Genomic DNA, 14,189 nt, shown 5'->3' on the forward strand with positions numbered 1-14,189 from the left:
TTAAAACACAAACAAACAGACTCAGAAACCGTTTTTATCCAAAAGCCATAACTGCACTTAACGCTACTTGGGTATCAAAGATTAATTGTGCAGTGAATGTCTTGTATGTGTGGTATGTCTGTCTTTTTGTGTCTTTACTTTCTTTTTCTTTTTTTAAAACCTCTTTAAGACTCTTATGTTTTTTTATAGTGACTTTTAGAGGCTCTTTTATATTCATTTATTCACCTGTTTGGCACTTTTGCTGATGTTCTGCATACGATTTCATTGTACGTGTACAATGACAATAAAGGCTATTCTATTGTAACAAGCTATAGCAGACTTAAGCCGTGCTCCAGCTTTATCTGATTGGCGCTTTATCAATTGGATATTGTTAGTGGTTGTTGTCGTTGGTCACTGCGATAAAAAGGACCAATTCGCTTATCTGATATTTAGAAACCCAGCCAAAGAATGACCTCAGAGATGGCTCAGGTCCAACAAACCAACCAGCGTTACCGGATGTCCATAAACTGTAAAAATTGTGGTTTTACAGGAAAAGCATCCTCTCTCCGTCCTCGTGCACCGCCTTCTTTAGCAGACCTCATTAGCAGGAGACTGCAGGTGTTCCACTCCAGTTGAGTGACAACCGATTTCATTAGTTTCCTCAAGTGCTGATCTGCCCTCTGATACGACAGCGAGAGACAGACTAACTGCTCACTTGCCTCATGTGGTTCGTTCAGCTGCGCCCTTCAGTTAAGTAACCGGGAAACGCTTTAGAGAAATGTTGGCGCTATGCATTGAGGTGATTAAGATTCAGGGTAGCGCCAGAGTTCACCTTGGGCATTAAACAGTTGTTGGCTCTGCTCGGACCGGGACACTGGGACAACTGCTGCTGATCATATAGACAGAGGAGTGCCTGAAAGTCTTGAGGACGAGATGAAGGCAGAGAGTGAAGGAGGAAGGGAAGACAGCGCCGGGTCGGTTTCTTCCTCCTGTTTCCGTCTTGTACAAACTCAGGCAGACACAGACCCCGAAGCTGTGACTTTGAAGTGGTGTCTTTGATTAAGGACTTAATTAAAGAAAGGCTGCATGCTAGTGAGCAGATAACTGAGGAGAGAAAAAGGAACAGGCAGAGAGGAAAAAGGAAAAGATATGGAGCAGAGAAGTGATATTGGCAGCTCATCAGTTTCTGAAGCGAGTGTCGTCCTTCTGATTGGCAGAGAAGCCAGCTGGCACACTGGAGATGGATGTGAAAGCTGGAAAAGAAGAAAAGCCTGCCACCCACATGTGTGAATGATACTTGCTGCAAGCTGTGGTGTTATTGCCACAAAGCATTAACGATAATGGTTGATGGTAGGGCAGCAGGAAGAAGGAAGTATGATAATTTATACATTTGGGACAAAAAGATTGATGGTTTGTTCAGTGTATGTGGTTGTAATTAATATTCTTGTTCTTTTTCTGTCCCTCCTGATCGGGTTCCTGTCTTTGTGTTCTCTTTGACCCTCCGAGACTGTCCTCCCCTGGGCCGGATTAACCATATGGGTAACTGGGCCCGAGCCAAACATCTGGTTAGATTCCGTTAACCAGTAAAACAAAAGAAACACTGCGATGTCGAGCTGACAGAACTTCCTTCGTTGGTCAGCTCACCTCACTGACGGGAGATGCGATGTGAGCAGATAGGAGAGAGCGATTGGATTATATATATATATATATAAAAAAAGAATGTACAGAAGGCTAGCTAGAGTCTGAAGTTTGAGCACAAATGCTGCAGCTCCTCCAGACCAGCGGAGGTGTCGGGTCTTGTTTCCCGGCTGCTGAGTGGAGTGACGGGGGTGGGGGGGGGGGTTAGGTCCGGAGACTCCAGCACGGTCAGGAAGCTAATACTACTACTAGCTGCTGTTAGCTATTTAGTTTCCTTTTAGCAAAACACTCTGAGTGAAATTATTTCCCTCTGGTAAACAGTACGTAGTGTAGGTTATATGTTTAGGGCTTTTATTGTGAAAGGTAAGAAAAGAACGAGTGTCTCTTGTAAACACCGCCTTTGTCAAAGTTGAGAGTAGTAAAGTTTGCCGTCTGTAGTCTATGGTTTGGACAGCAGCCTCCGTGTTGTTATGATCCTCATAAGCAAACAAGACAACGTGATTGGGTGTCTTTACTCTGGGTTTGAACAAATTGTGATGGTGAGAGGTCATTTTCGGTTTTAAAAAGGGAAAAATGAACTGAGGACCACAATGTCACACATGGCACATGGCTTTCTTTACTTTCAGTCCTGGCCATCGAACATGAACTTGTCAGAGGTCTTGATTATGAGAATATTGTGCACCAGTTTACTTATTTAAAGTCAAGAAAGAAGGCCAGTATGTAAGGTCCATCTGCTAATAAATTGAGTCATAACATGATTGTGCCTTAGTAGAAAAAGTAAGCCTATATTTCAGAGGTGGTAAGTAATGAAATACATTTACTCACGTTACTGTATTGAGTAGTTTTGTTGTATATTTTGTATTTTTCAAGTAGTTTTTAAAATCGGTAATTTAAAATTTACATAATTACGTTTTGAGTGACGTATTGTATTTCACTACATTACAAATCCCATCCGTTATTGATATATTTTTTTTAAACGCGCCCGGAACACTACAGTGACAAATGATCAGCATCTAGGCTGCCTACCAGGTGCCAAGTCTTTCTGTAGGAGATTGAGAACGAGATGGAGGTTGATCGGGCGAGCGACGACGGTTCAGAAACATCGAATTCTGCTGCCCAAAACAACGAAAATCCTTGGCCATTCATTTAAATTCAAGAGGGCCAATAGTATCATCATGCAATGCCAGACGTGCCTGCCAAAGGTGACTGCACTGGCAGCGTTCAATAACTCCACATCTAATCTGCGGAAGCATGTTTTGCTATTTGTGCAATGGTACTTCAAATAAAGTTTTCATGACTAATAGCCAATTGCCAATTAGCAAAACAACATGTTTCGTGGCATTGCTAATTTTTGTCTAGCACTAGCAACCCGTAGGACATCGTATGTAGGACACTGGCTAAATTAATTCACATACATCTAATGTCATGTGTGACATGTGTTATGTTATTACATGTGTATACATTTAGATGTTTATACATTTGTATAGATTTTTCTTTAATTAAAAACAAAATATGTTTGGATTTATGACCCCTTGCAATCGTCGTGTTCTGTGGTTTCATCGACCACCACATCTGCCTGTCCTCATCCTCCATCCTGTCCATTAAAATCTCACCTTCCTCATTTTTGCTTCCCTGCCTGTCCAATCCCCTCCCCGCCTTCCTCACATCTTTTCTTCCCTCTCTTCCCTCATACTCAACCTTCCCATCACATCTCCTTCACCCTCCTACTCGACAGTCCCTCTTTCTCCTCACTCTTCCTTTTTTCTGTATTGTTCTCTTGATTCTTTTCTCGTTTTTCACTCCTCCATTCCACCCTCATCCTCCTCTTTTCCATCCCCTCCTCATCATTCTGTAAACCGTCATCCTCTCCGTTTCTCTACAACATCTTACATTACAGCTGCTGCCATTCCGTTTCCCCACCTGTTCTTCACCTCTTCGATTTTCTTCCTCATCATCCTTTTTTCTCCCACTCTATCACCCGTAACATACAAAATAAAATCAATACAATAAGTACATTTTAAAAGTTAATTTAAAAGCATTAAAATCTCTTGTCTTTTTCTTCCCCTCTCCTCCACCTACACCAGCCTGGGTTTTATAAAGGCGTGGCGGGGTCACAGGTGACCCTGTCCAGCCTGGTGAACCAGTCGCGGGCCATGCTGGAGGAGCAGGCGCGCCACTTGCTGACGGAGGCGGAGCGGCAGACCATGGGCTACTACGTGGAGGAGTACCGGAACGGACACATCGGTGTGGAGCAGCTGGTGGTGGCGCTGTTCGAGCTGCTCAACACGCACGCAAAGGTAAAGGACCAGGAGGCTTGTTTGAGAAAGCAAAGATCAAAAGAATCATTTTTCTTGTGTCTCTCTCTCTCTCTGTGTGAGATTGCAGCAAGGTTTGAATTGAAGCTTCTGAGCCCTTGTGAGATTTATTTTTTTACTGTTTTGTTTTCTTACTTCATCCCCGGCTCTTAAGTCTGCAGTCGTTCACCTTGTAAAGAACACAATAAATCAAAGGCATTTTATTTCTGATTATTCAAGTACACTGCTGTATCACACACCCACAGAAAGAGCTACTGTGCAAACTCCTTACTGGATGGGTTGTTTTTTGTATTGTACAAAAGTACAAAAGGAATTAATCTAAAAATAAGAGTAGGGTTTAATCATGGTTAAGATTTAGTTTAATCCCACCAGCGTTGTACAACACTTAGTTTAATGATTTAAACCAAAGTCATCGTCTAAATCACCTTATACAGTTTATGAGCGCCAGATTTATGTGAAAGCCCAAAAATAGGACCATCACTGCTACTCCTACAAGCAAGTGTTGTTCGCACCAAAAAGTTTAATACTGAGCGTTAGCTGGTTACGTTTAAACACACACATTTCTCTTCTTTAAAGGTGCCCCGCCACACGTATTTCATTACTTTGTGGTAATGTCTGGTAAAGTTCTACCATAGACTCTGTAACATTTTTTGTGGAAATAATTCCTTGGTTACCTTGTTTCAAGCCATTCTAGTGTGGTATAGAAAGCCTGCAGGAAGACTCCGCTTGATTTGTGCCAGTTCTCATTAATATTCAACGAGCTAAGTTGCTTGACTCTGATTGGCTAACAGCTAGCCAATGAGAGCCTGGCTATCAGCATACTTTGCCCAGCGCAACTGGGCAATCTCATGAATAGTAATGAGCTCAGGCAACACCACGTCAGACTGACCAGCTTTTCTAATTGGCCTGATTTCTCTGCTTATTTCTTTTCAGTGGCTAGAGGTGACAGAGGAGGTAGCAGTTCATTTTCACATTCACGACATAACACAAACACATATGGACCTAACATATTTTAAAAAATACAAGTAAAAACAGTTTTGTGTGGCAGGGCACCTTTAAAAAAAACACTCTTATGGTTGAGCTGTTGGACTGTTCCAGAGTTGTTCTTAGAGGTTTAGTTTCCACTTATTTTCTTCAAGGGAATGCTCTTATTTTATTCCACTCATCTCACAAATGCAGCTATTATTGAAGTCCAACCATTCCACCAGTCCAACTGTCCGTTCTATCTGAGTCTATATCGACGACGTTTCAGTTCCGTGATTGCTCCGTTGACGCCAGAAATTCCGCCAGATGTCCCTCATTTCGGCCGGATGTCCGTCACCTTCCTCTTTCTTTGTGTTGACATTCTAAACTCCGGTGGATTTCTGAGGACAATGGTTAACTGCTCCTCAGATCTCTGCAGGGTAAATCCAGACCGCTAGCTAGACTATCTGTCCAATCTGAGTTTTCTGTTGCACGACTAAAACGACTTTTGAACGTACACATGTTCCACCAAAACAAGTTCCTTGTACGAATGGTGATTGGTTTAATGAAAGGCCAATAAGAGCACATTTTTCTCCCATCCCAAAATGCTGTGTGGACTAGCCAGACCCTCCTACGCAGCGCTGTGGAGGAAGGTCTGGCAATGAGAGACTAGTTCAATCTTGATCAGAGCTGATTTTAATCTGGGTTTGGAGAGGATTAAACCAACATTTGAACAAAGGCTTAAAAAACCTGTTCAGTTTAAAATAAGGTTTACGGTTTACGACAAATTTGTTCATACTATCACATCATAGCAGAAGTTATCTCAGGACACCTTAGAGATGGAGTAGGTCTAGAACTATAATTAACAGAGATGCAACAATTCCCACACGAGCAAGCATTTGGTGCTAGGTGCACTTGTTTCGGTCCTGTTTTACGGCTAATCTTAGTAAGAACCCACCCACCAAGTCTGTTACATCATACCTTTGCCTTCCCTCTTGTGTCTTCCCCCTCTGTACCCCCAGTTCTCTCTGCTGTCAGAGGTGCGAGGTCTGGTCACCCCACAGGACCTGGAGCACTTTGACGGGCTGGTGCTGAGACGTGAAATTCAGGCTCTAAAAGCGCGACAGGGGACAGCTGGAGCCACGGCGCTCCAACCAGACTCCCTGTCCATGGTGTCATACCCAGACACCCTGACCTCGTCTTCAGCCAGCTTCATGACCAACACCACCCTCAGCTCTGCACGGGTAGGCTGGGTTTACCAGTCGGATAACAATCTGGCTCTTCTTGATTTCATGTATGCTCCTGAGTTTGTTTAGATGGGAAGTTTTTCTTTTCTTTTTTTATTTGAGTTATTGGGTACATGGAAATATAAAATAGATACTGTGGGGAGAAAATGGAAGCTCTCTTTAGCTATGCATGTGTGTGTGTGTGTGTGTGTGAGAGAGAGAGAGAGCGAGAGAGAGGCAGAGAGGTAGTGTGTTATATTTCCATGGATTATAATGGATTCTGCTGTAGAAAAGAGTCTGCTGTGGACTTTGATGGGCTGAACAAAGACACGTTTCAGTGCCTTCCTGTTGAATCCGAAAAGTCCTTCAGCTGATATGTGATAGGTTGTTTTTCTTCCATCTCAATAACCCACTCACTCCCAACCTCACCCCAAAAACCAGTGCCTCTCTCCCCCTCTGTAGGAAAGGCTGCTCTGGCTGATAGATATGATGGAGGTAGGAGTCTCTGCTGAAAGTGATGAATGCTTTCCAACCACACATACAGGACACACACTAAACAGGGAGATGTAAAGCTCACACACACACACACACACACACACACACACACACACACACACACACACACACACACACACACACACTCCGACTCTCACCTTGGTTTGCGGTTTTGCAGTGAATTTGTTTGCAGTGTTTTTCTTCTTTCTTGTTTTTCCTTTCTCTACCTTGATTTGGACAATAACTGTAGGGCTTTTAAAGAAAGGGATTGTGTGTGTCCACAGTCCTAATATGCTGTGTGTGTGTTGTGACTGTACAGGACGTCTGTGGCGGTTTTTGTTGAGATGAGATCACTGTTACAGAGAGAGAGAAAAATCATCTTTGAGTATATTGAGAAGTGTTGTAAATAACAGATTTTTCTGTGGTTTCACTTTTTTTTTATGTGCATAAAACAGGTGGATATTAGACACATTACATTAATTAAACATGCTTCTGTGAGACTTACCCAATGAGCCTATTATACAGTTCTGTCATGACATACTTTTGCCAATCCTTAGGGGAAACTATAGTCTTAGGTGTGTAATCCAATGCTTCTTCACTACAGCAAAGCACATTGACTCGGCTTTAGCCCTTTAGTGAAACAATCTGAAGTGAAGCATAACAAATTATCCCTTTATTACATTTTCATTTGATCGGGGTTTAAATTAAATTGGGAGGCAACTGCCCCTGCTCCTCTGTTCTGTGTATGTTTCTCATCATATCAGTGGTTTACTGGACACCTTTAGTTCAGTCTAGTTCACACGTGCCAACAATTTAAAACCAAAAGTGTTGGTATGTGGTAAATGGGTCAGCAAGTGAAGTGATTGGTTGTGGATAAGGTAGACAGTTGATTGCACAGATAAGCACACACATACGATGCATACATTGACTAAACTGACAGCGGAGATAAGCTGTTGACTGTCTGCAGATTCTTTCAACAAACAGTCCTCTTTCAGATGCCTCTGGTGGGTTTTCTTTGCCTTTCTGCTTTCCCTCTGAGAAGCGACATCTATGTGTGTGTGTGTGTGTGTGTGTGTGTGTGTGTGTGTTTTAGTCTTTATTCCACCGTGTGTGTGTGTGTGTGTGTGTGTGTGTGTGTGTGTGTGTGTGTGTGTGTGTGTGTGTGTGTGTGTGTGTGTGTGTGTGTGTGTGTGTGTGTGTGTGTGTGTGTGTGTGTGTGTGCGCTGTGCGCGGCGCGGCGCGCGGCGGCGTGCTGCGCGGCGGGCGTGGGGGTGTCGGTGCTGTTTTGGACCCATGGGTGCCTGCTACCACTGCTGTGTAAAGCAGATTAGAGAGCTGGGTGGGTTTGGGAGGATAACAACATTGGATTTCTGATCCACACTCAAAGCCAGGTATACAGTCAACTGCATACCAATGCATGTGCACACACACACAGACACAAACACACACATTATGGAGCTAGACACACAAACGCAGTTTTAGCTTGCTGGATAAACACAACGTTTTGTTGGATGATTGTGCAAAACCTCAGATTACACTTAATGTTTGTTTTTTTAATTCAATGAAATGTTTAATCAGATTAGTTCTACAAACATCAGTATATTGAGATATGGTTAAGTTTAGGCCACGAAACTACTTTCAAAAAGCCTAAAGAAAGAGCCAACATTGACTTTGCGTCTGAGACGGTTGTGAAAACAAAAGGCTTCTGTGTTCCAGGCTGCCTTCAAACAGACCCAATCAGAACAAATATATTCCAGGTAGAATACTGTGCCATAATACTAGTGTGTATGCCACAATTGTCATGATGAAGTATAACAAACCACTGTGCAGTGGGGATGCCACATTGAGGACATTTTCCCACCTGTTATAAACTCCTAGGGCTCTATCTTGCACCCGGCGCAGCGCAAAGCCCGACGCAAGTGTATTTGCTAGTTTAAGAATGACGCAGTTGTCAATTTCCCGTCCAGCGCCCACATCATTTAAATAGCAAATGCACCTGCACCCATCTTTGCGCCCATGGGCGTGCTGGTCTTACAGGGAGGTGTGTTCAGGTGCATTCTTGGCGTATTGCTGTCTTGAGGCAGCGGGAAGTGATCACGCCATTGACCAACAAAAACCTGGTCTAAAGTCAATATCGCAGCATTTCATTGTTATTTTAACAGCAAATTAGTAAAATGTGCCTAGGCTTATGCACAGCGCGCACACTATGCTTGTTACACACACAGGGAAGCGCAGCAGCACACAAACAAACAAACGCCCCTGGCTTTTAAAGGGAATGGGAGATGACACTCTGATTGGTTTATTGCATGTTACGCCCAAAACACACCTATGAATTAATGAAGACACTAAGTACAACCCTTTTAAACCATGTGCCCAGCACACAGACCCTTTTTTCCAGCATCAAACTAGCAAAAGTGGATTCGTACACGCCCTAAACGCACCTGCGCCAGGCGCTTCACGCCGTGCGCTTAGATCGTTAAAATAGGGCCCCTAGTCTGGATCAATGGAAGAACATTTCCAGGATAAAGCCTGACTGGATGCCAGGCTTTGTGCATCACCTTCTGTTCCCTGTGTGTTGCCATCCTCAAAATCCCATTCGCTTTGGGAAACAACAATAACCTTTGAGCTGGCAAGCTATACGCTGAAAATGGCAAGTTTTGAAGAAAATTTGTATCTTCCAACAAGGCAGGCCTACTTTGTTCTTTCGGGGAATAATTGTAGAGATTTTAAAGAATTAAAAAAAAAATTTTTTTTTTTTTTTTTTTTTTTTTTTTTTTTTTTTTTTTTTTTTTTTTTTTTTTTTTTTTTTTTTTTTTTTTCTTTTTTTATGTGTATGGCATATACTATCTAACTGGGACGTTTTGGGACAGATTGGAGGGATTGCTGTGGACAACATACACTCGGCGATATACTGGTAGGAGCAAATAACAAGATAACCATGTATCTAGCTAATTTAAATAGCTCATCTTACTGTATTGTGTGAACAGTTAACTTCATTTAATATTGTATGTGGCGTTTTCTTTTGCGGGGTACAAATGTTCCACCAAAGCAAGTTCCTTCCCGAGACTATTTTGCAGAGAGCAAGCGTTGCTGTGTCCGGAACTAAGCGCCCAAGACGAATATGATTGGTTCAAAGAAATGTAAACAACCCAGAAAGTTTTTTTCTCCTATCCTGGATTGTGTGTTTGGTATAGCCAGACCTTACCTTCATACCCCTACCGCCGTGATCAAAACCACTTCCCCTCTGCTGCCTTTCCCTCATTGAAATGACTAGGCGGTGTGAAAGCACCTCTAGTATTACAAAGTTTTATTTTTTATCTGATGAACATGGGCACTGATACACGAAGCTGCACTAAATGGTTTTTATTTTTATTTAAAGAAAAAAGAAAAACGTCAGTGTATGCCCAACCACAAAGTAACAGACTACCACGGCAATCCTATTGTGCAGTCTTTTGGCATCTCATAAGCCTTTACACTCATGGATCTACAGTATTACTCTATTATTATTTCAACTTCTCACGGATACCTGTAGCCATGCCAACGCAGTCCTATTTTAGGTATGACCACGGTCTTGTCGAGTCAATACACTGCAAGACCGCCAGATGCCACAAAACAGCTTCCACAATCATGTATCTGTGGGCAGATCAGTATGAATGAATGAATAAATGACAAAATACAGCACATGAAGTCATCAAGTGATTCACAATTCAACAGCAAGGAACACAAGTTGAAAACTATACACATACCCTAGGATGATGGGAGGAATTGTTACTATTATCTAAAACTTAAAGAAAGTCATAATAGATTTTTTTGTAGTGTTTATAATCACAATTGCTTCCATTGTCGATGCAGTTTAACATCTGTGATCCTGTCAAGATCCTCTTGAGTCATTTGCCACTTCTCAAATAAATCAGAGCTGCTGTTTAGTCTGGATTGTATCCCATTTGTCTTTAATGATGGTCACTATGTCAGTTTAGTGATCATCAGGCATCGCCTTTCATTCCTGCTGAGAGACATGTCAGACAACATGTAGAACTAATTATAGCTTGCAGTCTGTCAACAGGGATATCGGGGGGCAGACAGGCACCGACCTCCAGGATCAGGAATGTCAGCAACCGTTGCATCCGAGGTGTCACGGAGCATGTGGTAGACACTATGCAGGAGAAGGGCCAAAAACTGTGACATCCTTGTCTTTCCGTCGTGACGAGTCACAGACGCAGGATCGGTTGTTTTCCACAATAACAAACTATGCAGGGCAGATTTTAGTCGCCAGCAGTCAAACGTGTTACACGCCACCTCCATACTGCCGTTTTTCACCATAACCTATGAACATCACACTACTTCTTGCATGTGCACTGAACGTTGGCATTGGTTGGATGTAAATCATGTTCTGCAGGATTGCCTGATATGATTCCTGGGTAGACTGAGGCACACAGGCTTACACACACACACACACACACACACACACACACACACACACACACTGTGGAAGACACAATCACACATACACATAAACGCAGCATGCTCTGACTGCATACAGTGCAGAGCGACGTCTCGGCATGTAGAAAGTAGATTGGGATAAATAAATTGTCTGTAAGTGCTCCCTATGCAGCAATGAGGGGTAATTAAGCTGAATTGATGGGGCTTTTGTTTTGGTTTAGTGGCAGAGTTAAATGAAGGGCAACGTTTCTCTGAACTCAGCTCCTCTGCTCTGAAATCCCTCACAGATCTTCTCCAAATTACCTCCTCTTCGCCACGCCGGTGGGACTGAGCTGCCCAATCCTGCTTTGAAAGCTGATGGGTCTCTATCGATTTACCAGCATGCGTGTTTTGCTTTGCTAGGAGACATGATAGCCGTGTTTGTGTGTGTCTTATTTGCTTTCCTTACTTATAAACTTTAAGATTGACAAGCAAATGCGAGCAGATATTGACATCTTTCCTTTTCTCTAGTAGACCTACTTGTTTTGGGACAAATGCACATCTGTGTTTAACATCTGCTCACAAGCTTCAGTCACTCACTTTAATCACTCTATTCTTCCTCCCCTCCCTCTCTGTTTTTCTGTCTTTGCTCTCTTTCATCACCCTTCCCTCCATCTCTTTCACCTCTGCACCTGTTGTCCCCTCTTCCTCCATTTCTTTCCTGCGTCTCTCAGAACGACAGCGTGGTGGAGAGTAATGAGGATCCTCCTCCAGAGAGTCTAAACACGCTGCTGACCGACATCTCTCTGGTGAGCCCGGCAGGCAGGCAGGGAAAGCCCCTGCTTTGGCCTGATAAAGATGGATGTGACATGGGGAAGAAGTTAGGAGGGGTGGGAAGAAAATAGTAAAAAAAAAAATGTCAAAAAGGGTGATGGAGGCACTTGAGATGTTGCTGACGTGCAGGCTTTGTATTGTAGACAGAGGTGGAGTGGAACAAGTGTTTGCACCAAATGAGAACAAGTAAAAAAAAAAAGACAATTTGAGCTTTGGGAGAGTAAGTGTCTGGGTAGCCTTTCTTCATCTTGTCTTTGTGGTGTTGAAAGGTACAAACTGATCACTAGGCCACCTGACATGTGCAATTCTCCTTCTACCTCTCCGTCTCTGCAAGAAAGAAGAGTTCAAGGTTCAGGTGGGGGAAAAGAAGTTTCCAAAGCAACGACATATCAAGAGGTCTTATCTATTTATCCTGAACAGCAGGAGACAAGAGGGGAGGTCAAGGAGAAAGCTTTTAGTCTGCACTCATCCAAGGCTACCTGGCACTCAAATCATACCTTACTTTTCTTTTGTAAACTTTCTTTTACGCTCATTTTATGTCTCTTTCCATACGCTGTTGAGCCACTCATGTCTCAGTGTCCATCCCACTGTTCAGTTTGTGTTTGAGCACTCTTACATTGAAACACAGGATCCCGGCGGAATCAAACAGCAAGCAGTTGGACCTGGTTTGGATTCTATAAACGGCTGTTATTGTCACTGAAACTGGTGGAGTGGTTTAACAGGTGTCTAATACAGTTGTGTGAGTGAACGTTAGGTAAAATCATGAAGAAAGAATACAAACCCTGGGTTTAAACCTTATTTTTGATAGTACTTATTCTGCATGTTACAAATTAGGGGTGTAACTATAAAGTCATTCAGCTACACAGGGTTCAAAGTTGGTAGTTAAACAAAGGTTGTGACTTCTTTATTTCCCTTTGGATGTAAAATTTGCATTACCATTTCTTAAAGGGTTTTTTAGCTCAAAATACCAAAAACATATTTTCTCATTTACTACTATTGACATTTTGAGCATTGAACATTTAAAAGGTAATTTTTCAATTCTGGGACATTTGTGAAGCATTTCTTTAGGATATTAAGCTTGTGAATATTTTTTCTCAGTAGTTGAAACCTCAGTTGACAGTTTTAATGGATGAAATAATACTGCACCCTATGGCATTTCATTGATGAATTTTCAGTCAGGATCTGATTTAAATATTTCAGCTCCATGATGCATACAGTATGGTCACATTTTGTATTGCGGATTTATTGTGGCATGGTAAATTGTTACACCCCTAATCAATGATGAATATATCCTCTCGCTTCAGGACGATGTACAGTCCGCCACAGCTGAATCCCCCCCCTCCTTCAAGCCTCCGCCCCCACCGGGGTTGCACAGGCGCCCAACTAGACGAGATCAGCTCAACAAATGCCCCTCATCCGAATCCTCCCACTCGGGCTTGTACTTCACAGCCCCGGCCTCTCACAACCACAGCAAAGAGCCAGGACACGCCCCCGCCTCGCCCTCACTACACCACAAACAAGAACGTCCCAGGGAACCGTCTCGGGACTACGCGGCCGTCAGAAAGAGAGATCCCTCGGTACCTTCTAAGAACGAACAAATAACAGCGGCTCACTTGTCCATGGTCACACAGCACAGCATCGGCCCTTTCCCCAGGGTCCAGTCCCCCAGCAGAGGCACTAAACCTGCTGCCCCGTCCCCTTCACCTCCACCTCCACCTCCACTCCCTGCTCCTAACCCGCCCCCTTCTCTTCCTCTTAAACTGATGTCTATGTCCAAAGCCTCCCCCTCCTCTCCTGGCTCTAAACAGCGGTTTGTTACGGTGGAGGTTCACAGGCCCAACGCAGAGCCCGACTTCAACGAGGTGCGCCCGCTGCCCCAAGCTCGAGGTGAGGAACGTATTCAATAATTATTGATTCATCTGTAAAATATTTTTTTTTTAATTAAGTAGATGACAGAAAATGATAGGGAAATATCTCACTCACAATATACCAGAGCTCAGATTGACGACTTCAAACTCCTTCTTTTGTCTGACGGACAGTACAATAAATCAAAGATATTCCAATATTTACAACAATGTAAGACATAGACATTTGGGTTTTTGACTTTATTATACATAAGGTACACAATTGATCACAATTGTTCATACATTTTTCTACTGATGTACAGCACTACTAACATGTGGACAATTAAGAAGTTTATACCCTATCATTTCATAATTTGGTCCCTTGAATTACTGTAGGAATTTGTGCATGTGAATTAGGATGTCAAAGATATCACAACAGCCAAAACATTTTTTTAAATACTTTGTTTCCACAAAAT

The 14,189-nt window shown here is 42.9% G+C and overlaps 1 protein-coding gene across 4 annotated transcripts in view; it reads left to right on the forward strand.

The window, feature by feature from the left end:
- whrna (whirlin a) overlaps positions 1-14,189 on the forward strand; it is a 238,382-nt gene that overhangs the window by 212,579 nt on the left and 11,614 nt on the right. For 2 of the 4 annotated variants that reach the window (XM_039779822.1, XM_039779823.1), the window contains exons 6-9: positions 3,702-3,914; positions 5,918-6,139; positions 11,770-11,844; positions 13,174-13,756. In XM_039779822.1, the coding sequence (XP_039635756.1) occupies positions 3,702-3,914; positions 5,918-6,139; positions 11,770-11,844; positions 13,174-13,756 (1,093 nt within the window). The remainder of the gene's footprint in view (positions 1-3,701; positions 3,915-5,917; positions 6,140-11,769; positions 11,845-13,173; positions 13,757-14,189) is intronic. The other 2 variants (XM_039779825.1, XM_039779824.1) reach the window with 2 other exon arrangements.

Source organism: Perca fluviatilis, chromosome 17, assembly GCF_010015445.1.
Source record: "Perca fluviatilis chromosome 17, GENO_Pfluv_1.0, whole genome shotgun sequence".
NCBI lineage: Eukaryota > Metazoa > Chordata > Actinopteri > Perciformes > Percidae > Perca > Perca fluviatilis.